At 38.8% G+C, this 23876-nt stretch overlaps 1 protein-coding gene across 1 annotated transcript in view; it reads right to left on the minus strand.

Annotated features, from left to right (window-relative positions):
* SPTLC3 (serine palmitoyltransferase long chain base subunit 3) overlaps positions 1-22817 on the minus strand; it is a 168000-nt gene extending 145183 nt beyond the window's left edge. Inside the window, exon 1 of the mRNA XM_079128498.1 lies at positions 22360-22817. Within this exon, the coding sequence (XP_078984624.1) occupies positions 22360-22476 (117 nt within the window). The 5' untranslated portion in view covers positions 22477-22817. The remainder of the gene's footprint in view (positions 1-22359) is intronic.
* Positions 22818-23876: the final 1059 nt, after the last annotated feature.

The raw sequence follows: 23876 nt of genomic DNA on the forward strand, positions 1-23876 counted from the left end.
TTGCAAATTAGTGCAGCCACTCTGGAAAGCAGTATGGAGATTCCTCAGAAAGCTTGGAATGGAAGCACCATTTGACCCAGCTATCCCACTCCTTGGCCTATACCCAAAGGACTTAAAAACAGCATACTACAGAGATACAGCCACATCAATGTTCATAGCTGCTCAATTCACCATAGCCAGATTGTGGAACCAACCTAGATGCCCTTCAGTTGATGAATGGATAAAGAAACTGTGGCATATATATATAATGGAATATTACTCCGCCATGAAGAATGATAAAATCATGGCATTTGTAGGCAAATGGATGAAATTGGAGGATATCATGGTAAGTGAGATAAGCCAATCTCAAAAAACTAAAGGACGAATGATCTCGCTGATAAGTGGATGAGGACATATAAGGGGGGTTAGGAGGGGTTAGCGTTAGGGCTAGGGTTAGGTTTAGGGTTAGGGATAGGAGGGTGGTAAGAATGGAGGAAGGAAGGACGGTATAGAGGGAAAAGAGGGGTGGGAGGGTTCGGTGGGAAGGGAGAAAAAAATAACAGAATGAATCAAACAACATTGCCCTATGTAAATTTATGATTACACAAATGGTATGCCTTGACTCCATGTACAAATAGAGAAACAACATGTTTCCCATTTGTTTAAATAATAAAAATAAATAAATAAATAAATAAATAAAATAGCTCCATTGGTAGTAGAAAGATATGAATATTCCAAGGTTGTGTCCCCGGTATGAAATTCAGACTTTGGTGAAGAAAAAAAGCAAAAGGAGTTCAGTTTTAAAGGGAAATGGAGGAAGTGCCTCTGGGGAGTTTTAATTTGGGGGTTGTGTTAGTCAGCTTTTTATCACTATGACCAAAATATCTTACAAGAACCACTTAGGAGAGAAAAAGTTTATTTGGGGCTCATAGTTTCAGAGATTTCAATGCATGGTCAACTGATTCCATTGCTCTGGGCCTAAGGTGAGGCCAAGCATCAGTGGTGGAAGAGCATAGCAGAGAAAAGCTGTTCTGCTTGTGGTGACCAGAAAGCAGAAAGAGAGGTGGAAAGGAGCTGCAGAGAAGATGAACCCTTGCAGAGCATGCTTCCAGTGACCACCACCCCCAGCCATGCCCCACCTGCCTACAGTTACCACCCAGTCAGTCCACTCAAGCTAGGATGAACTGATTAGCTCTCATCATACAATCATTTCACCTCTGAATATTCCTGCATTAACACAGGAGCTCTTGGGAGATTCATATATCCAAACTATAACATTCTGCCCTGACTCCCAAAAGCTCATGTTCATCTCACAGAGAATAATGCATTGAGTTCATGTCCAAGAGTCCCCATAATCTTAACAGTTAAGGCATTGCCCAAAGTCTAAGTTCAAAGTCTCCTCTGAGGCTCTTGGCTGAGGTCCCTATAAAAATCAAAAGCAAGTTATATTTATTCAATATGCAGCAGCAGGAGTAATCATTTCTATTCCAAAAGGGAGGAAAAGGGGCATAGAAAAATGGGATGGAACAAAAACAAGACTGAAAACCCAGCTGGGCAAATGAGTCCTGTAGCTACGAGTCCTGCTTCTTGGCACATGGTGGCAAGAGGTGATCTCTAAAGGGCTCAGACAGCCCCACCCCTTTGGTCTTGCTTCTTGCAGTGCTCATGCCTCTTTCTTAGCCTGGCTGTCTCTGTACCCAGCAGTTGTCCTTTGCAGATAGTTCACTTTACTGGCACCTCTTAATTCTTGGGATCTCCATTTCAGCTTTCTGGCACTTCTTAATTTTGGGGGTCTCCATTTCAGCTTTGTCTTCATCCTCATGGTTTCATGCATTACCCTATCAGGGGCAGAATGCAGGTAGTCCCATCCTGCTTCAATTTTGCTGGCCTCCCAGGCTTCCTTTGAAATACTGCAGAATCACCATCAAGTGGATGATGACAAGGTCTGCCACCAACACAAGCAGTAGCTGAGCTCTCTGGGATCAATGGTCTCTGAGTGTCTGGGTGGATGAGCATAATGCCACTCTGTCAGTTTTACATGCACTTTTCTGGCCAAACAGCAATTTTTAAAAGTCCTTCTGCTCTGCTATTTGCTCCCGATTCTTGCAGTAAACTTGGGTAAATGCTGCCAACAATATTCATTACACCTCCTGAATCCTGTCCTACCTTTAAATTCCTCCACCAGGTTAAGCAGTCCATCACCTTTAAATTCAGCCTCACAGAAAGTCTCAAGACATGTGAAAAATGTGAACAACATTTTTGTGCCATAATGTAACATGAATGACCCTCTATCCAATTCCCAGCTGAGTCCTCACCCCCCTCTGAAATCTCATGAGCACATTCTTTACTGTTCAAATTCCTATATGCATTCTGGTCTTCTGAGTGTCCATCAGACTTACCCATAAGCTCTGCTTACAACATTCTAAGGTTTCTCTAGCCTGCATCCCCAAACTCTTTCAAACTCCTCTCACAAAACACTTCTAAAAGCTTCTGAACCACATGGTTAGTTTAGTCACAGCCATGGTCAATTTCTGTGTTAGCTGGCTTTTCATTGCTGAGACCAAAATACCTGACAAGAATAATTTAGAAGAGGACAGGTTTATTTGGGGCTCATGGTTTCAGAGGTTTTAGTCCATGGTCAGCTAACCCCATTGCTTTGGACCTGAGATAAGAATGTAGCAGAGGAAAGCTGCTCTGTTTGTGCCTGCCAGGAAGCAGGGAGAATGACGAGAAGGGGATGCAGGGAAGATGGATCCTTCCAGTGACCACCTCCTCCAGCCATGCCCCACCTGCCTACAGTTACCCAGTCAGTCCACTCAAGCTAGGATGAACTGATTAGGTTACATCTCTTATCATCTGATCATTTTACCTCTGAATATTCCTGCATGAGCACAAGAACTTTTGGGGGATACCTCATATGCAAACCATAACAGGGTTTGATAAAATGTAAAATCAGTAGGGAAAAACAATCTACTTCTACTTTTGTATCCTTCCATCAGTTACATAACCATTCCCAAGCGTTGGTCTGTAGTTCTATGAAGATATTTGCTAAAATTTTCACTGATGTTTGATAACATTAGAAATTAAAATATATGCACATATTTATATATATATATACAATATACATACATAAAAATAATATATATGCACATAGATGCATGCAGGTACATTATTTTTCTTAAGGACTATACATTAATCAAAGTGACTTTTTTTGGTTGATAAACTATTTTTATTGTGGATATATAAATGATGATAAGAGCAGATCGTGGGTTATAATGTTTCAAATCATGGCAAAATCAAAAAGTTGGCACACTAAAATTCACTTTTTTTTTTCTTTAAATCTTACAGGGCTATGAAATTCTAAAGTCTGAGTTCCACTGGGTGGAATCAGTCTTCTTAGTTTTCACATTTTATGAATAGAAACTTCTGCTCCTATTGAAAAATAGGTCCTAAAAGAAATAGGACCTAAAAGAAATTATAGATAACATGGTTTTGGGAATTATAAGGTACTTTCTGCCATTATTATTATCATAATGCTTGAGAAAATTTAAAGACCAATTTCTTTAGGATTAAATATCAGTGTTGGTGGTTTAAAAATATGCCATGTAGCAACAGCCCAAGAGTCCCCACCATGCCATTGATGTCATTAGCTTGGGCAAGCTCAGCAATGAGTGAATTAATTCATTTCCCTTGCCAAGTCTGAAAGCAAACCTTTATTTATGTCATGATTTTAAAAATGGAGTTCAGGCTGATCCAGGACTCAGAGGAATGTAGTTTTAAGAAATATCCATCCTAGGTAGCATAGAGATGTGAGACAAAGGTAAATAATTTTTAAAGTGAATTTTATAGGAAGCCTGGCTTTCTGACGTGCCATATATATTGTCTTGATTTGGAAATCTTAGGTAGAAATCAACATTATTCTTCCAGGCTTTTAGAATCACAAGGTTTTGTTTTGTTTTGCTTAATTTACTAAGTCTAACCCCCAAAGTTTTTTTTTTTTTTCCGAATGCGTAGAATAACCAAAATGATACATTTTTGTGTTTGCATATGTGCTCAATTAAAATACTGAAGGACAGAGACTGATTTTTTTTTTAACCTCCTACCTGTTCTTATAAGACGCTGCTGATGGAGTTTTATGTACTAAATAAATGCTTAACAAAATGTCTGCTGCAGCCAATCCTTCAAGATGTTCCTGATCTTAGAGTCAGTGTGTCTGGGATTATTATCTTGCTCTGTTGCCATTATCCAGATGACTGTGGTCTCAGTAGTGAGCCCCAGCTTTCACATCCTTAAAATAGGTCAGTAACACTTATTCTATTTACCTCCCAGCATCAAATCGCTCAGTGGACCATTGAAGATCCAGTTAGATCCTGGATGTAAAAGTGATACACAGATATCAGGATCATCATAGTTAAAGGAGAAAGGGAAAGGGATACAACTTGGATATGCTTTTTTTTTCATTTTTTAAAATTATTTTTTATTTTTTACAGACTGCATTGTGATTCACTGTACACAAATGGGGTACATCTTTTTGTTTCTATGGTTACGCTTTTTAAAAAATTGTTTTCTTTATTTGGGGTTTCCCAGAAGCAGAGCCTTGTAAGAGATTCATATGAAATCTGTTTAATTAGAAGGTGATTCCAGGAAGCACTGGTAAGGAGCGGGTATAATAAGAGAAAGGGAAGGAATCCCGTAAAGGTGTGCTGTCAAGGGAGTTCAGCTGTAGCTCTCTTCCACTAGGGAACACATGAGACAGTGTGGGGCACGCCTTCCTGAGGGGCGAGGGGGCTGGGTATTTATCCTCCAGCTTGCATCCGTCAATGTTTGAGGGCTGCTCCTGGGAGTGTTCATTCCCCAGTACTTTTGGCCTATTCTATATTAGGGCAGAACATCTCCAGAAGGTCAGAGAAGGCTGTCAAACAAAGGTGGTAAAAGTTCGCTGTTGGAAATGAAGCTGTGTACATGGAAATGGAAGAGCTGAGAGCAGAAGTGGATATGGCACTGATGGGATTGTTTTCACTTGAAGAATTCTTGCTATTTTATTCAAGTATTTTCTTCACCGTGCATTAAAGGCTTCTGAAGCCAGTATGAACCCTCTTAGCATATCCTGGTGTTTCACAAAGAAAGGATAGGGATAAAAATAAGACATTTCTACAAGGGCCAACATTAATAATAGGGCACATTTAGAACTTATCTCTGGTATCTGGCACTATTCTGAGGCTTGGCATGCATTAGCCTACTTACTTCTCACAACAGCCTTATAAGGTAGGCACCACTATTATTCTTATTGTTCAGATGAGGAAACTGAAGCATGGAGAAATTAAGCTCCTTATCCAAAGTCACAGAGTTACCAGTGTGAAGTTGGGATTCAAGCCCAGAAAATGTGAATAGAAAGCCCTGCTCCCAACTCCAGGTAATGATTTGAGGTACTAGGGCAAAATATCTGAGGGATGTGGTAACAAACTATATGATACCAGGAGTCAGAAGATCCTGATTCTATGAATTGCTAGCTGTATGGATGATTATCTTATCTTTCCAAATGTTGATTTCTTTTTTTTTTTTCTGAAAGTATTTTTCATTTGTTCTTTATGGATATACATGACAGTAGAGTGTATTTTGACATACTATGCATACATGAGTATAAATTCCCATCTTGTGGTTGTACATGATGTGGAGTTACACTGGTTGTGTATTCATATATGAATATAGAAGTTATATCTGATTCATTCTACTGTCTTTCCTATTCCCATCCTCCCTCCCTTCTCTTCATTCCCCTTTGTGTAATTCAATGAACTTCTGTTCTCTGCCCACCCCACAACCTTATTGTGTGTTAGCATCTGCATATCAGAGAGAATATTCAGCCTTTGGTTTTTTGGGACTGGCTTACTTGACTTAGCATGATAATCTTCAGTTCCATCTGTTTACCAGCATATGTCATAATTTTATTCTTCTTTACAGCTGAGCAATATTCTATTATGTATATATACCACATTTTCTTTATCCATTCATCAGTTGAAGGGCATTTAGGTTGGTCCCATAGCTTAGCTATTGTGAATTGAGCTGCTATAAGGATCGATGTGGCTATATTACTATAGTATGCTGGTTTTGAGTCCTTTGGGTATATGCTGAGGAGTGGGATAACTGGGTCAAATAGGATTCCATTCCACAATTTCTGATTTCATGTATGTGAAATTTGAAAGTCTATTATTAAATTAACAATAATTTTAAAAGGGCAAATATAGAGTAGGTCCTCATGTGTGGTAGGAATCACTAACTTGAATTGTTATTCTTGAGGTCTCAAAGCCTTCAGAAAAGGAAGCTTTCTACATGTGGCTCTTATTTTGGGGTTGTCTTTACTTCTCACAAAAGCAATTTTGTAGTATCTACTTTGAAACTGAAATTGGAGAATACTGCAGACCCACTTGGAGACTCATCAAACAATTATAGTCACTGATTTTTCCTTTAATAAGTTGAGGTTTCAAAAAAAGGTGCAACTTGCCAGAAAGGATCTTGGAATGGAAATCAATAAAGTGGACATCTCATATTGGTGTGACCTTGAAGGTAATCACTTATCCTTGCTGATTCTTGCTTCCCATGTGTAGGAAGACAGGATGGAATGGAATTGTAAGGATTTCCAAACTAACTTCACTTCCTACTGTCTGGATTACTAAAGACCCAAAGAAAAATGGCTTTTGATCCCTTTAGAATTATGGTTATACAACAGGGATATTTCTCTAGTTGACTGTCTTCTAGTGAGCCCTTCCTTTACCTGGTTAGATGCTAATTTACATATTGGTTCTCTTTTTAGAGATTAAATCCTTCAATATTAAGTACAAAGATTTTTAGAACACCATCGGTCAAAGCTATCTTAAGAAATAATATCAATTGTTATAATTTTGATTATTATCTGAGTTAAAATTTATATGCAATGAAATACACAGACTTGAAAGTATACCATTAACTCAAATAAACTAAAAAAACTGTGGTCAAATATGGAAGTCTGCTTAGCAACATGCATGCTGAAGGGTTTAGCGATAAATTTTATTGATTCTATAATATTCTTTGAAATGAAGGGAATATGTATACAGATAGGTAGAGGGAAGGATAGATGAGTAAACATGATAAAAATAGAGCAAAATATTAATTTCAGAATGTGGGTGGCAGATATATGATTATTTTCTATATAATTCTTTTGCAAATTTTCACAATAAAATGTTGGAGGAAAAGACATTTTATCTAATGATAAAAACACAGAGCCTGGGACCAGCCCACACTGATAACTAGCTGTTTACTCAAGTAACTTTGATATGGCTCAGTTAACTTATCTAGAAAATGGACATAGTAACACTTTAAGCTCATAAGGTTAGTTGAGGACCAAATAAGTTAGATTTTCTAAAGTTATTAGTGTGTAATTTGATACGTAATTTTATTAAATAAAATTTTAGAAAATTATCTCATATATGGAGTCATTAGTGGGAAAACAGATCATACTGATTTTTCTCAGACATTCAAGTTTGGAAATGCAGAGCTTTATTAGTACCCGATGACAGCCCAATATGTGCTGAGGGATTATCCATTTTACCCTTTAATCCCTGCATATTTTATCTTCTGCTAAGCAGTAACAAGAATTTTTGGAATGAATTAATACTGTTTATTTTCTTCAAAAAGTTCCATTTGCTTAAAGCATACTCCCTGTCTCAGTCTTGGTGTACATTATGTATAATAATATAAAAGCAGGTAGCTACCTAGACACATGAAGTAATCTAAAGATTTAACAATTTGTATATAGCGGGTCATGGTTAGTAACCATATTCTTCAATAAAAGTTAGAAAACCTGTGAATTAATTAATAAGTGATATGCCTTGAAGGTTATAAAGAAGGCTGTATATCATCTAAGCAGGATAGTAAATGGAAATTTAAATAACAAAATTGGATACAATATGAGATTCCAAACAACAGATTAGGAGAAATGAGTATTTTTTATTCATTCTACAAATATTGAGCACCTACTATGTACATGCTCTGGTGTAGGTGTGCAAGATTCACGAGTGAACAAGACAGAAATCCATGCCCACATGGAGCTCATAATCTAGAGGTGGAGGCAGATAGGAAAAAAATTAGTGTGTGTATGTCTTTTGTGTAGGGGTGTGTGTGTGTGTGTGTGTGTGCGCACAGGTGGTATTAACTGGTAAAGAAAACAAATAGGGAAGGGACAAGAAGTAAAGAATTTTGCAATTTATTTCATTTCATTTTTTTCAGTTTCAGAAAGGATTGTGAGCCTAAGTCTCCCAGAGCATGTGCTGAATCAAGACTTTAAAGGAGAAAACGGTGAACTTTCTGGATATCCAGGGAAAGGGTACTTCAGGCCCAGGTAAGAGGAAATGTGAATGTCGCAGGTGAGAGAATGGAAGAGAAACCAACTTAAGGAACAGTGAGGAACTGGAACAGAGTGAGCTCAAGAGAAAATAGCAGGAGATGAGTCAGGGGCTACCAGGCTGAGGCCTTAAGGTTAATATAAGGATTTTCACTTTTACTCTGAGCAAAATGCTAACCATGGGAAGGAATTAGGCAGAAAAATGGTAGCTCTGAATTTCATTTCAATAGGATCACGGGTTGCTGTATTGAGAACAGTCTTACACATGGCAACGGAGGGCAGGGCAAGGGTAGAGGCAGAGCCTGGCACTTTTAAAACATGTCTAGGAATTCTTTGATATTGTTCTCATTGAGAGGCAGGGTGGTTCCTTCCCCAGAACCTGGTTGTCTTATTTGAGATGGTTTCAATTCAGTTTAGTTCTGTCTTGTTTAATCCTTCAGCCATCAGAACCCAGGTGCCAGACCTGGGAGTGAGGAATCCAACTTGGAGGTGGACCATCCTGGCACAGATCTTCCAGCCCTGCCCACTGAATCATCCCAATGGAGACCCCAGACATTACAGAACAGGGGAGAGCTGTGTCCCCACTGAGTCTTTTCTGAATTCCTGACCAGCAGAATCCATGAGCACAAGAAAACAGCTGTTGTTTGTGCCATTATGTGTTGGACTGATTTGTTATACAGCAATAGGTAACTGAACACAGAGAAAAGAGATGGAGCTCCTGCAATAATCCTGGCAAGCGGTAATGTTAACCGAGACCAGAGGGGTTGCTGAGAGGAAGGTAAGGAGTGTTCAGATTCTGGATCTGTTGTGAAGGTAGGATCATGCTTTGCTGACAGACTGCATCTAGACTATGAAGGATGAAAGAGAATGGTCATGAATGATGTCAAAGGTTTTGCTTTGAGCCACAAAAAGGATAGAGCATCCATTTACTGAGATGAGAAAGACTATAAGGAAAAGTGGTTTGAGAATGGATGGAGGAGTACTAAAGACTCAGTTTTGTATGTATTAAATTTGAGAAGTCTTTTGATTATCCAAGTGGAAAGATGAAGAAGGAAGTCAGAAGTTGCCTACTGTGTGTGTGTGTGTGTGTATGTTTGTATGTGTGTTAAACAGTCAGTTGGAAATGCCTATTTTATACACACACACATACGTATATTATATATATAGTGTTGAGACAAGATCAGATCATCATGAGAAATATGTGGTTAGAAGAGAGAAGTAGTATCAGGATTTAGTCTGGAGTCACTCCATTGTTTATAGATAGAAGAAATGAGAAGAAGCCATAACATAAACTGCAGAACAGTAGCTATTTATAAAGAAAGAAAATATGGAGAGAGGCATCCTGGAAGCAAAGAAAAGAATAGTGCTTTTCTCTATTGAAATAATATACCCGAGGTTGGGAACTTATAAAGAAAAGAGGTTTATCTAGCTCACGGTTTTGAAGACTAAAAGTCTAAAATCATAGTGCTGGCCCTGTCAAGAACCCCTTCGACTGCATCACCTTATAGCAGATGGTACCACAATTATGGGAGCATGTGTAGGAGAAGAGATCACTTCCAGACAGTGAGTGGCAGAGAGATTCAGGAGTTGGGCTCATTCTTATAACAATTCTCTTTCATGTGAAGTAACTCAGGGACCTGACTTCATGGAAACTAACCTTCATCACTTCAAGGGCATGCCCCCAGTGACCTGTTGACCTCCTACTAGGCCTCACCTCTTAAAGGTCCCATCACTTCAACACCAGCACACTGAGGATTAAGGCTCTAATATGTGAATCTTTGGGAATACAATCAACCCATATCCAAACTATAGGGAGAAGGGAGAGAATACTCATGTCAAATGCTGCTGACAGGCCAAGTAAAATGAGATCAAGAAGTTACCATTGAATAAAGAAATTCAAGAGAATGTGACTATCATTTATTGAGCACCTACTAAATAACAGGCATTATACTGACCACTCTTATCATAGTAGTAGAGGAGAAAGAGATGGTTGCAGGTTTTAATAGATAATAGTTATCATTTATTGAGTATATGCTGTATATGGTATTTGTTGGGAATCTTTCATGTTCTATCTTATTTAAATCTTCACCATATCCTTGTGAGGGTTAGATCAGAGACACAAAACGACCTGCTCAATATGGCACAACTAGTAAGTGGAGGACTTATGACTCTCTGTATCTGAGGTCCTTAAGGGGTTCCCATATTCATGGGAAATCCAAGAGAAGCTGTGGTATGCAAAGCTACCAGGTAAATATCTGTATTGGGAGTACAGCTTTACTCAGTTTTAGGTGAAGACACAAAAGTTCTCTTATAGCAAAGGAAATATGAATTTATTATAGAATGTGAAATTCTATTATAATTTTAAAATAAATGTTTAATACACAGGGAGTTTATGGCCTGATTGACTCTGTGTGGTTTTCTGTCTTTGGTGAATCAGTCTGTGACTCCTTCACTCTGTCTTCTCTGAGACAGATGATTTGTTAGTATAGCTGACTGGGTTGTGAGTATAGGGTTAGCATAATTGATAAAGACATTTCAGAGCTAATGCTCATGTCCTGGGGATCTGAAGACATGAGGGAATATATGAATTCTCTACATAGAAATTTCTGTGATTATAGACATATCCAGTTTTCTATAGCAAGTATCTGTCAGTCTCTCAAAGGTATCCTTGACCTCTCAAAGGCTAACAGCCACATGACAGAGGACAAACAGCCACGTATAACTCATAGTTACACTTAGTCTTATTCTTGGACAACTTCTGAAGGCCAAGTTAAACCAGATCTAGAGAACAATAATGGTGACCCAGCTTTAAGCATACATCATCTAACAGAAGGTTTCTGTGTCATTTCCTTCCAAGTCCAAGAGATGGGGTTTGACCAATACATATTGCCAGGTTCATGACATTTTGATGAACATTCTGGGACCTGATGTTGGGAATCAGAGTTAGTCAAGGAAATTTAGGGCATGGAGTTAACCATAAGGGTCCCTCCAACCTGCACATTCTAGGACCAAGAGTTAATGTAACAACTCAGAAAAGTAAAGATGGAAGAATTATCATTGCTTGTTCAAAGTACAAAGTAAATCTGAAATGAGGGGAGTCAAATTCCTAGAACAATTTTTCCTACTAAGTATACATGAGAAAAGAGGATTCTAGTAAAAAGATTAGTGTATTTCAAAATAAAGTGGTTGATTCTTTGCAAGTAGTTAAACATCAATCTGTTGCTAATAGTGTTTCCAAAGAGAAAAAACTTTCTAGAAAATATTAACAAAGAAGAAAAACTAATTTGTAATCGGTAGATATTAAATATACTCAACATATGTTCTTTCAAATAACACAATTAAAATACATTAAATATACTTTAAAAAAACATCTGTTCTTTTGATTAATGAAACAGTGAGTACACACATTCTCTTGAGTCAGCTTCTCATTCACAGACGATGTAATACATTACAGTCCTCGTCTGATTGAATAAGTACACTTCATGTTTGGAAATATTCAAATGATGGTGCTTTTTGCATTGGTGATATTTATGTTCATTGTATTTGACTTTTACAGCCAAACACTCAACCCCAGGTTAAGAACTTAAGCATACAATCTATTCGCCAAGCAAAATAAAACAAGTTTACAGTCTAGGGAAAGTCATCATTGCCAAAAACAGATGGCCAAAACAAACTCTTCCCTCAAAAAGTAAATGCAAGCACTGAAAATAGTTACAAAAAGAGATTGTGAAATGACTTTGTAGGCATTTTAAAGAAATATAATATCCATGTGGTGGGTTTTTGCTGCTGCTTAATAAACTACCGCTAAATTTAAAACAATAATCAATTGTTTGCTCGGAAAAACAGATAAAAATCTGTAATTTGGGCAGAGCTCAGCTGGGACATTTTGTCTTTACAACATGCAGTATCATTTGGAGCAGATAGAAGCTCAGGCTGGAAAATCCACTTATTAGAGATCATTCACACCATTTGAGAGTTGGTGCTGCATCTCAACTGGGAACACAGCAGAGATACTTGTTTTCTCTCCACCTGGGCTTCTCCTTGGGCTACTTCCTCCAAACAGGTTGTCTGAGTTCCAATGTTCAAACTGAAATGTTTCTGGTAACTGAACCTCAAAAGTCCCAGATTGTCCTTTTGTCACATTCTATTGGCCAAGTAAGTCATTAGATCAAGCCCAGACTCAATGGGAGCAGAATTAGATTTTATCACTCAATGGGAAGTGATCTACCTCTAAAATAAAGAAACTACATCTACCTCTGATCTATCATATTACATGTCTAAAGTAGCAGTATTACCAGGAAATATGGTACTAAAGGAACTGCCTATTCAGGGAAGCCGTGTACCCTGCAGAAAGTTCCAGGCATTCTTTTTTTTTTTTTGTACCAGAGACTGAACCCAGGGGTGCTTACCACTGAGACACATCCCCAGCCCTTTTTTGTATCTTATTTAGAGACAGGATCTTAAATCGCTGGGGCCGGCAGGCATTCTAAGTGCCAGGCAGCTTATCTCTTGACCTCCAGACAGGGTTAAATCTAAGTCTAGATGACTCAGGGTTCCATCCTGGCTATTATACTATACTCAAGAGTTGTTTAAAGTGAAGTATGAGAGGTAGTCAGTTCACTGATACAATTTGTCTATGAGTGGAAAAATGTTGCATATTAAAAGTTCTGATATGGAACATTTCAGTGTCATTTGGGAAGATGAACTGGAATTGTCGTTAAGAACAAAAAGGACTGCAAACAAATCAATCCATAATGCCTCTAACTCACAATGACTCTGCCTGTTAATGCTGAGTCCAGTTGGCCTCCTCACTGTGGAAGTAGGTGTCAATCCCATTCCTAATAATATTTTGTGTTTAGAGAAGCTGTGGGAAGTCAGGGATAAAAATTTAGGTTATAGGATTGGGCAAACATGGCTTCCAAATCTGGTTTTGATACGTATGAACTGGTGACCTTGGTTAAGTTCCTAAGGCTGTTTCTTCATTGCTAAAATGAGTCAAACAATAATACCTCATAGGACTGTTGCAAAATGACAAATATAAGAGTGATGTGCACTTTGGAAAAACTTAATATGTGTTAGAGATTATTATAATTACTATTTTCTTTTTTACCTCTCTATGTTTTTAACTGCAGAATAACTTGCATTAGGAATTGAAGCATGGTGTTCTTGGATTCCGTGGTTACAAGGAAACGATCAACTCTTTTCTCATCTTAAGCAATTGGTTTTATATTTGGCTCTTAAAATAAGAATCTCTAGGCCTATTTTAATGGCACCGTGGGGCCCTGCACTGTTACTGCGAGTAAAAAAAAGTTGGGTTAAGGTGAATAGTCTCAAGTTTATGTCCCAATTTCCTTCTAGCTGTGTGAACTTGGAGAAGTTAATTATAGTTTCAGAGCCTCAGTGTCCTCATCTGTTCAAACATGGCTAATAATATCCACTTGGCAGTATCATTAAGAGACTTAAGTGAGGCAAATTATACAAAAGGGCCTAATGTGTAGGATCTAGTAACACTCAACACTCTTATTCATTAACCATACCATTATTATTATACTGATCTAAATGACTAAATTATTCAAACTAAATTTCAAATTGATTTTGTATTTTTTAGACACACCTGGGAAAATAAATTTTTCTTTCCCTTCCTATAGAACCCAGTTCTAGCATATGCCTTTCCTTCCCTTTCCTAACTTTCATTTCCTTCTTTCTTTTTCCTTTCCTAAACTTTTGTGACTCCCTTAGTATTTCCTTCATATATTTTACCCATAATTGTTTCTTTAGGTTTTAGATTTTTTTTCTGTATTGATTTCCAAAACTCATTTGTGTATTAAAAAGTTTGCATTTTGTAATGTAAATCATAAATATTTCACAGTCTGTAATTTGGTTTTTGATATTTTTAAGGTTATTTTTGCTGTGTTTTTGGTATGTAGAAAGAAACCTTTGATCTTTATATAAAGATAATCTGCATATAAATATCATCTAAAAATCTACATTTTTGCTACTTTATGAATTGATGTTAACACTTTTATATAATATGTATCTATTTATATACTAATATAAAACTCTTCTAAGTCTTTTACTGCATAATAGTTACTAGTTAGCATTGCTAGTCACCCTTTACTTTGTTTTAAATATATTTTTAGTTGCAGATGGACACAATACCTTCATTTTATTTATTTACTTTTATGTGGTGCTGAGGATTGAACATAGTGCCTCACACATGCTAGTCAAGTGCTCTATACGGAGCCATACCCCCAGCCCATGGTCACCCTTTATTATGATTTTTACATTTTTTTTCTTGTCTATTCTTCCTTCTTATTTTTCCACATAAAATTTAAAGCCTGGCTCAAACTATGGTGTCTTGCTTACTGGAATCACATGCAACTCATGGATTATCAAGGCAGAATTGATAAATTTTCATGTTGAGGCTACCTTTGCATGAGTATTACATGGATTTCCACTTATTCCACTTTTCTTTCATGTTCCTTGGTAGTCTTTTAATATTCTCTTCAAATTAATTTGCAACTTACATATGTTCCCAAGTCCTTCAGGTTTCTGGTGCTGTTGAAAATGTCTTATTTTTTCCAATTACATTTTCCAATTGATTTTTATTCATTATCCTTTATAATGTCTTTTACCATATATTGTTAAACTTGCTAAGATTTCGTGGTTTGTTTTCTCATCTTGGCAGAGTGCAAAGGGACTGAATTATAACAGTGACATTCAAAATGGATATGTTCCCTTTCTCCTTGCCAAGCTTAGTGGGTAGGTTTGCTCATGTTGCTTAATAGCATTATCCAGTAGTCTATGATGTCTAGCTCATTAGTTGAGGGATAATTCACAAACCAAGTTTAAAAGTCATCATAAATAAAAATCACATTTGGAGAAAACCACAGCTAATCATGTCAATCCTCTTCTCAAACCTCCATCACTCACAAATAACTATGGTTATAGTAGATGTTCTTGGTGGTACATCCAGATCCTCATGAAGTCCAATGACGTCAGTGTACCACAGACACTGGTATATTAACTTGAAGGCTTTTTCTGACCAGAGAAGTATACTCAGACCATGTGTAGGAAGGGTAAAAATGCTGTCTCTGGGAGCATCCCTTACCAGATAAAGGATAAGAGATAGTTGATAGAATTTTGGTTTCATTGTGCCTCAGCTGGGGAAACTTTGAGGCACGTTCTACAGCATCTCCCCAAAGTGGGTCAAATTTTGTTGTCTTGAGTGACTTTTTGTCTTCCCAGCTAGGTCAGATTTCCTTTTGTCTACGTTTCCAAGCATAGTGGATATATATCATTTATGGACTCTATCCAGAGATGGTTATAGTAATCTCTGCAGTCACTCACAATCTTTACCATTGTAACTGTGCCGTTCCTCCCACTAAGAAACAGAGTCTGTTTCCCCTCCCTTTCCATCTGTGCTGGACTATAACTGACGTGGATGACAAATTGTTCCTGGGACATAAGATAACTTGCAGGGTCCATTTATACTCTGTTAGAGGGCAGATACCCTTCCTGTAAAGAAATTAGAGCTATTCTGTAGAATCTTTAGAGACCACATAGAGAGAATGTCTTTGTGAAGGTGCCCTGCACAACAACGAACAGTAAAGTCTTGAGCATTAAGTATCTTGGATACTTGGTGGTGTGGGTTGGAAATAGTTTGAGTTGTTCCTTCATAAAATACATGTTAGAAGATTGGTCTCCAGGGTAGCAGAATTAGGAGTTGGTGTGGAACCTGTAAGAGGTAGAGCCTACTGTAATGTCCTTAGGTCAATGGGGCAGGGGCATGACCCCCATGTCACTCTGGCTTCCAGTACTATGATATCATCTCTTCCTCTTGCCTGTGTAACAATGGTCCACTTTATGTTTTGAATATAACCCTTGCTACTCTGCTCTGCAACTTATTCTTAAAATGGACATGTTTCTTTCTCTTCCTCTCTCCCTGTCCTTAATCTCAGGGGAAACAGGATTACCTTTCTTCCCCATTCCAGGCAGAGTTATCTGTCCTTGAGTACACAGCCACCATAGGAAGGAAATAATACAGACTTTGTGGATGGTACTAGAAGATCTCGGAAATGACTATCTCCCATATAAACAAATGAATTACAACAATAGAGAACACATGGAATGTAGCCTTTGAGTTGCCTCTTTAAAAGCCCCTGGGCTGAGGATATAGCTCAGTTCATAGGGTGCTTGCCTGTCAAGCCCAAGGCTGGGTTCAATCCCCAGTACTGCAGAAAAAAAAAAAAAAAAAGAATATGCATTCTTTCAGGGGCTGAGTTGTAGGTTAGTGGCAGAGCACTTGCCTACCATGTGTGAGGCACTGCATTCAATCCTCAGCACCACATTAAAAAAAAATAAAGGTATAAAAGCCCCATTCCCTACTGATGACCTTTGGGACAGGAGTCCCCCTGTGTTTCTCCTTTGCGAGCAAAGCTATAAACGTTCTTTTTCCTTTTTCTCAAAACCATGTCCTCATTATTGGGTTGGCATCAGGACAAAGACTGAGTTTTTGGCAACACCTGTACTATCACCATCATGGTGCCACCCAACTTGAGATCTTCTCAAGATATACTTGAACTTCCAGAAATGTGAGTTAAGTAAACCTCTTCTTTTAAAGCCACCTAGTTTCATTTTGTTATAGTAATAGAAAACTGCCTAAAGTAAATTATTGAGGAGAGTGTAATAAAAAGTTGCTCCTCTGCCCTTTCCGCTGCATCACAACGTAGCTTGTCAGTCTGAAAGCTGCTCTCCCTGCCCTCTCCAGTGAAGCCATTTCCCCGCCTCCCAACTACTGTCAGTCTGTGAACATCCTAGCTAGCTATTGGTTCATCAGTCAGCTTGCAAGTATCCTTTTCCATTATTGGTCCCCTGTTAGCATGGCGGGATTCTTAAAGATAGCTTCACCGCCATCTGTTCTCTCTTGCTTTCCTCTCCCCCTGACTCACTTTCTCTATCCTCCTCATTTTCACACTCTTTCTTGGGCGCACCCTTTCTCTTTCCTTTCTCTTTTCCTCTCATTTTCTCTCTTACCCTGTAGAGAGACACTCTGTTTGCTTAATAAACTCCCTTATGTGATTTCCTGTGTCCAGCGTGGTTTCTGTGGGATTCCTTACAGAGAGGATCATGAATGTAAAATGTGGAGGCAGCTTTGGAACTGGGTGACAGGAAGAGGTTGTAACAGTTTTTAGTCATATTAACAATGAGACTTGGGAGTAAAAGGAGGCAGAAGAGAAACAGTTGAAAAATCTCACAGCTTAGCCAGGGAAGGAGTAAAAGGAGTGGAAAGGTGTAGTGGAGCAATCTCTTGGTAAAGGGATTATCATGGATAAAAGGAGACAATAAGGAAATGCCTGGAGGGTATCTCAGAAATCTTCAAGGCCATCTCTCCATCACAGGACCTGAGGCACTCCAGGCAAATAGGTTTCAAGGACCAAATCCATGTTTCTCTTCACAGGTTTAATGCCAAGACCATTTGAGGATTCTGGCTTTCTGGCAAAGTGCTTTGTAGCCACTGCAGCCATGGTTCAAGCAGGCCCAGGTTTAGTTTGTCCCAGGGACAGATCTTGGTGTCCACAAGGTGTTGATTTTACAGACACACAAGATGCAATAGTTGTGGTGTCATGGGCACTTACACTGAGAACAACAACAACAAAAATACCTAAAGGCCAGGAGGAAGTCTGCTCTAGGGTCAGAACAGCCTTTGATGAGGTAACGCCTAATAAAACTGTGGGGGTAGAGCTGCCCTAAAGACTCCAGAAAAGGATGGCTTCCAGCAGTGAGTGTTCAACCAACCTGAGAGAGTAACCATGTGGCCTTCGACCAGCAAAGCTCTACGGGTGGGACTACCCAAGGCCTTTGGGGTCCACCCATCTGGGCACAAGCTTTAAGATTTAATGTCTTCTGGTCTGGGTTTTAGTCTTGCTTTGGAGTGATTGTTCCTTTCTGCTTGCTTCCTTCTTTTTGGAATAAGAATGTTTAACTCCTCCTCTCATTGTTATTGTATCTTGGGAGCATATAACTTACTTTTGGATTTTGTAGGGACTCAGAACTGGGAGGAGTTTGCCTTGAGTCTGGACTTGGACTTTTGTGTGATGCTAGAACAAGATAAGACTTCAGGACTATTAGAGCTGGAATGAATATATTTTGCAGTGTGAGAAGGGCATAAGCCTTGGGGCCAGGGCTGGAGTGCCATGGTTTGAACATGGTTTGAGTCTGTCTCTCCAGGGTCCATGTGTGAGAAACTTGGTGTCCAGCCTGATGGAGTTGGGAAGTAGTGTGGAAGATTTAAGAGGTGGCCCAGTGGGAGGTCTTTAGGTCAATTGAGGGCATGCCCTCAGAGGGCACTGTGGACACTAGTATCATTCATATGCTTCGTGATGTTTCCTGTGCCCTCTAACAACTCCTACCTTCATATCTGGGATTCCTTACCCTTCTTTTCCTCATTTGGCTCCTAGGAATAAACTTCCCATTTACTCTGTCACTGTCAATTGAGTCCTTTCAGTTCCATAAAGCTGCCACTACCACCCCAGTCTGTGGCTCCCTAGAAAGTAGTGGAAAGGGAACTGGCCCTTGGGGCACCATGAATCTGGGTTCAGATTTGGGCTCTGCTACCTGTGATTCTGCTTAAGTTCCTCAGGGACTTATGATTCTTCATCACCATAAGGTGCCACTTCATGCTGCCACTCCATGGGGGGCTGTGTACTTAGCCTGGTCCTGGTACCTGGCAAAATGTTGATATAAGTTACTTTCTCCCCTGGCTCTCTGATCTTCTCTGAGCATATACTACTTATTTGCCCTTCAATCACACCTGCTTTATGAGAGCTCGTCCTTGCACTATCATTTAACTTTAATTTTAAAAAAATTAGTACAGGCTTTCTCCCAATAGCTAAATTATAAACTTTTTTTTTCTCATCTTTACTTGTCCCAGGGACAAGGTTCTTAATAAGTACTGGTGAATAAGTGAATGAATGATAGAAAAAGCAACTAGTTCTGAGGACCTGTAACCCCATACCTGGCAATATTACAGCATTCAGTTCAAGAACTCCATAAGCAATAGATAGTTCTAACCCCAGGATATTTTTCTTTTTCAGGAAAGGAATGATTAGGGGGAAACCTCACAATTTTTCTTTATTCTCTAGAATCAATTTAAAAGAAGAAAATGCAGAGCCCATCCAAGTAAAAATCTATCTCCAGAGGCACTAAGTTAAGAGCAACAAAGACACAAGGTCTACCATACAAGGTTCAAACTTTCCTAATAAAAGCATGTGGCCAGGTCAGAAATAGTGTGAATTAAAAAGCAGTGATGTAGATAATACAATTCAAACTAATTATATGAAATTAAGTGAGTCAATAGGAAATTATAAGAAAACTCATGCTTGTGGATTAAGGACATTAAAGGTCTTTCTTTCTTTTCTATGGATTTGCTCATGAGGAGGGAGAAGGAATCCTCTAGGACAATAGAGTTCTATTAGAAGTTAGATAGAATGACAGATTAGCAGTAAACAAAGAAATGGACCTCAGCACTGCTGAAAACCACTTTCAGTGCATCTTCAGGGCAAATGGGGTTTAAAGAAAAGAGAGAGAGAGAGAGAGAAAGAAAGAAACACAGGTAACATGATACAGCAAAACAAACAAACAAAAAAATTTCAGAAAGGAACTATAGAAGGTTTCCAGAACAAAAAGTTTCTGGCTTCTTCCTAGTCTTGAGGTTGGGGTAGCAAGCCTGCAAGGCAGAGTGAGGGTATTCAAACCAGGCTGTACTGGAACAAAGGGAAGGAGGATTCCCAAGCTACTATCTAATAGGGATTTTCAAATTGTTTGTCATGCAAGAAAACCCTTCATCAACAGAACCATAAAGGATCCCCTAATATATAATAGGGATGACTCTATTTCTGTATGGTTGCAAAAAAAAAAAAAAAAAAAAAAAAAAAAAAAAGAAAAGAAAAAGAAAAAGAAAAAAAAGCAAGTAGAGAAAGGGTGAGGGGAATCAATTTTCAGAGAAGCTGGAAGAATTTTAGATGTTCTATCTGGAAGATGGTAGGCCTGGAAGAAAGTGTTTGGAAGACCACTGGTCTCAGATATCTGTAAGCTTTTAGGGATTGTTTTTATCAACAGGTAAGGTTTTTGTTCAAGACCTAGTTTGTCAAAGGGCCTGTGGGGTAAAACTAGTGACTGAGGATCACGATAGTAAATAATATCATTCATATTATGGAAGAAGAAAACAGGCCCTTTTTGCTCTATTACACTATGATCTCATTGGGGTTTATTCTTTTTGGAAAATATTTTTAAAGCTGTAATTGAAGCTCTGGTGGAAGCCAATTTCAACTTAGCAACACCTAAATATATCTTAGCCAACAGGCTCTGGATAGCCCTTCAAAAAGAGCTGTCAGAAAAGACAACAGCAGCCATTATGTTTTCACCTGCTCTTAGGGAAGCCTCAATATCCAAGGTTTTTTGTAGTCTTGTTGGTACAGTTAGTTGGAAATCTTTAGGATCCGAGAGTCTGTCCTTACATAGAGTAACTATAACTGTCTGTATAAGTTTTTAATCTCTAATACTAGACTATAGTTATAAAACTAAGATAAAGAAAGGAAAAACAAGTTTTGAAGGCATCTGTGTTCAAATAAGAGCCCTCAGGGACAGAATGATCCAGAAGGTAAACGGGTGAATGGTCATTGAGATACAGACATTTAAGGCACAAGGAACATCTTGGGCAGTGACCTGAATGCATATTGAATGATGAATATGTGATGGATATTATTGTGACTTCCTTCATGCAAATGGCAGAGGATGGGCATTTTTTCTTTACCTTGCTCCGATACTCAGCTGGGAGAGGTTGGGCCTGAGGTCCTGGTAGATACTGCCCAGGCTAGGGTAATGTGGTGAGGGGAATACATTTGGGGACCACACTTTCTTTTACACCCAAACCAGACTCTAGTATGCCTGCTACCTCTTGCAGATTTAATGCACTAAGTGGAGGACTGGTTCCAGCTAGCCCCACCTGTACCATGATCTTGGAACAACCTGACCTTTCCCCTGGGTGGATACTGGCTCCCTGGGATGACTGAGTGATGGAAGATTGCATGGAGTTTCTGTGCAGTTTCTCATTTTCCAACAACCATGGCTACCTTTTTGGCTACTCAAGTTTGCTACTAGGGCAGGTAAGCTTACCCCTTCTGCAGGAGCAGATTGACAGGATGCTGTGTGGGAAGTGGGGAACTGCCTTTAAACAAGAAACTCACAGACCCAGTCTTCTTCTTTGAATAATTTTTTGAATTTTTCCTCTCCCTTAAACATTCCTTTCAAACATTCTATTAGAGCAGAAGCAATAGCAGAAAGGGGGAACAAAAAAATCATCAAATGGAGGAGAAAATACCCTTAAAAGTCTGTTTTAAAGAAGTTTCTTTGATTTCTGTATGCAGCATGTTACAGTAAGCTATACTCTCTGCAATGTTTCAGGAAGGAATTTCTGGGACGCCAAATTTCAAAAGACTCTGGACTCAAATCAAGTTGTGAACTCTGACAATGCTCCATTAAACACCAAAAACAACTTGCCTTTCAGACATTTAGCATGTACCAGGGAAAAATGCCATCTACATCCCAATTGGAACAAAATTTCCTTTCACTTCCTCTTTTCCTTCTGAAGCATCATGAAGGTAACAGGTTTCTTGATGAACTGCAATTTAACTGAAGAGTTTGAACCTTCACAACCCTGCCTCAATGCTTGAGAGAAAATGAAAGTGTACTAGGTTAAGTGTGTATTTTAGAAAATCTAAAGCTGTGTGGGTCTGTGTGTGTTCAAGCTTGTACAGAGGAAGAATTCCCTCTTGTCTCCACACCTAAACTTTTTGGTAGCCAAGAATGTCAAAATACCAGCTGTGATGAGGAGCCCAAATACACATCAAACACACTTCATCAGAGGACTTCTGAGTTACCCTCAAACAACTTTGCAAAGAAGTATTGAAATGCACAGAGCAAGGGGATGGGGGATTGCCTCTTACCTGAGCTTCTTTCATGATTCCATTCTTGGTGCCAGTCCCACTTTTCGAGCCATTGCTCTGTTTCTTGTGATTGTGAAGAGTCCCATTGCAAACAGCACCACCTCCAGGATTAGCCATTTGTGGGAAGTGATGGAGCCGGCAGATTCCCCTTCAGAGGTCTCCTGGAGCTTTAATTTTTAAGTAGGCGAGGGGATGGGATAAAGCACTTGAGGCTGAGCCCTTAAAGGAATCCTACCAGTCAGGCTTTTCCAGAAGAAGAGCAACAACCTATCTTTTTGCCAGATCTTTGAAACTGAAAACAAATGGTCACCTTTGTACACCTCGACTCCAGTCAGAATGTAGATTCCATGGCAACAAACCTGCTTCCAAAATTACAAAGGAAATTGGCCATGCTAGCTCCTCTAGGAGACTGAGGAAACTTGGGGAAGAAAAACCCAGCAGCAAACTGTAAGGAGGCGGGCAGGGAGGTGGAGAGTCTTTTAAAGACACACACACGTGTACACAGCACACTCACTGAGTCTTCTAAGTACTGTGTAGCCAGTTGTGAATTTATGATTTACTTCTCTCCCTCATCCTATGTCTTCTGCATGTAATTACTTTTTTCTTTTTTGGTTGTAAACCAAACTCAAAAGTTAAGATTTCTTTTTGTTGTTAAATAAAATTCAGAAGAGCTTGCCAGGGGAGAGAGGGATGTGGGGATGTGGGAATGGGTACAGAGTTTCAGTTGGAGCAGAAGAAAAATTTATGGCTGTAGATCATTGCACAACAATATGAATGTACTTAATGCTGCTGAATTTACACTCAAAAGGAGTTAAAATGATAAATTTTATGCATTATATACTTTACCTTGATAACAACAACATTCAAAACCCATGTAAATATATGAACATATGTAACCAGATATAATGAGGGGTCATAAATCATCAAGAATTCCAGTAGGCACCAGTGTAACTCCACATCATGTACAATCACAAGAATGGAAAGTTATACTCCATGTATGTATAATATGTCAAAATACATTCTACTGTCATGTTTAACTAAAACGAACAAATACCAAAAATTAATAAAAGAAAAAAGAAAAACAAATGCATTGTCTCTGTCACATGACCCTGGAGGAGTCATTAAACCTCTTTCTGCTCCAACTTTTCTGCCTATAAAATGAGATAAAATGTCTTTGGTGGACTAGTGTCCAATGGGGCATTAGGAAATAGAACTGTGACTTGAGTTTGTTACTAACACAGGTACGTGAGGCAGATGGTGACTGCAGGGCCCCAGTCCCAAAACACCTCTGGCTTATTCATTAACTCTTCTTCTCTCAATGCACCAATTATCAGAGGTCTGCTTCTTTCTATGATCATCAAATGGCACTGTAGTGGCATGGCTTATTGGAGAATGTTAATGTTAATCATTCTCTAATAAGCCTGTTGAATCTTTTCAAGGCCACCTTCATGGTTTTCCTATGTTGGAGTACAGAGAGTGATACTCCAAAGCAAAGGCCTTAGAGGTAAAGCACCTCT

The sequence above is a fragment of the Sciurus vulgaris genome, assembly GCF_902686455.1.
Source record: "Sciurus vulgaris genome assembly, chromosome: 2".
Lineage (NCBI taxonomy): Eukaryota > Metazoa > Chordata > Mammalia > Rodentia > Sciuridae > Sciurus > Sciurus vulgaris.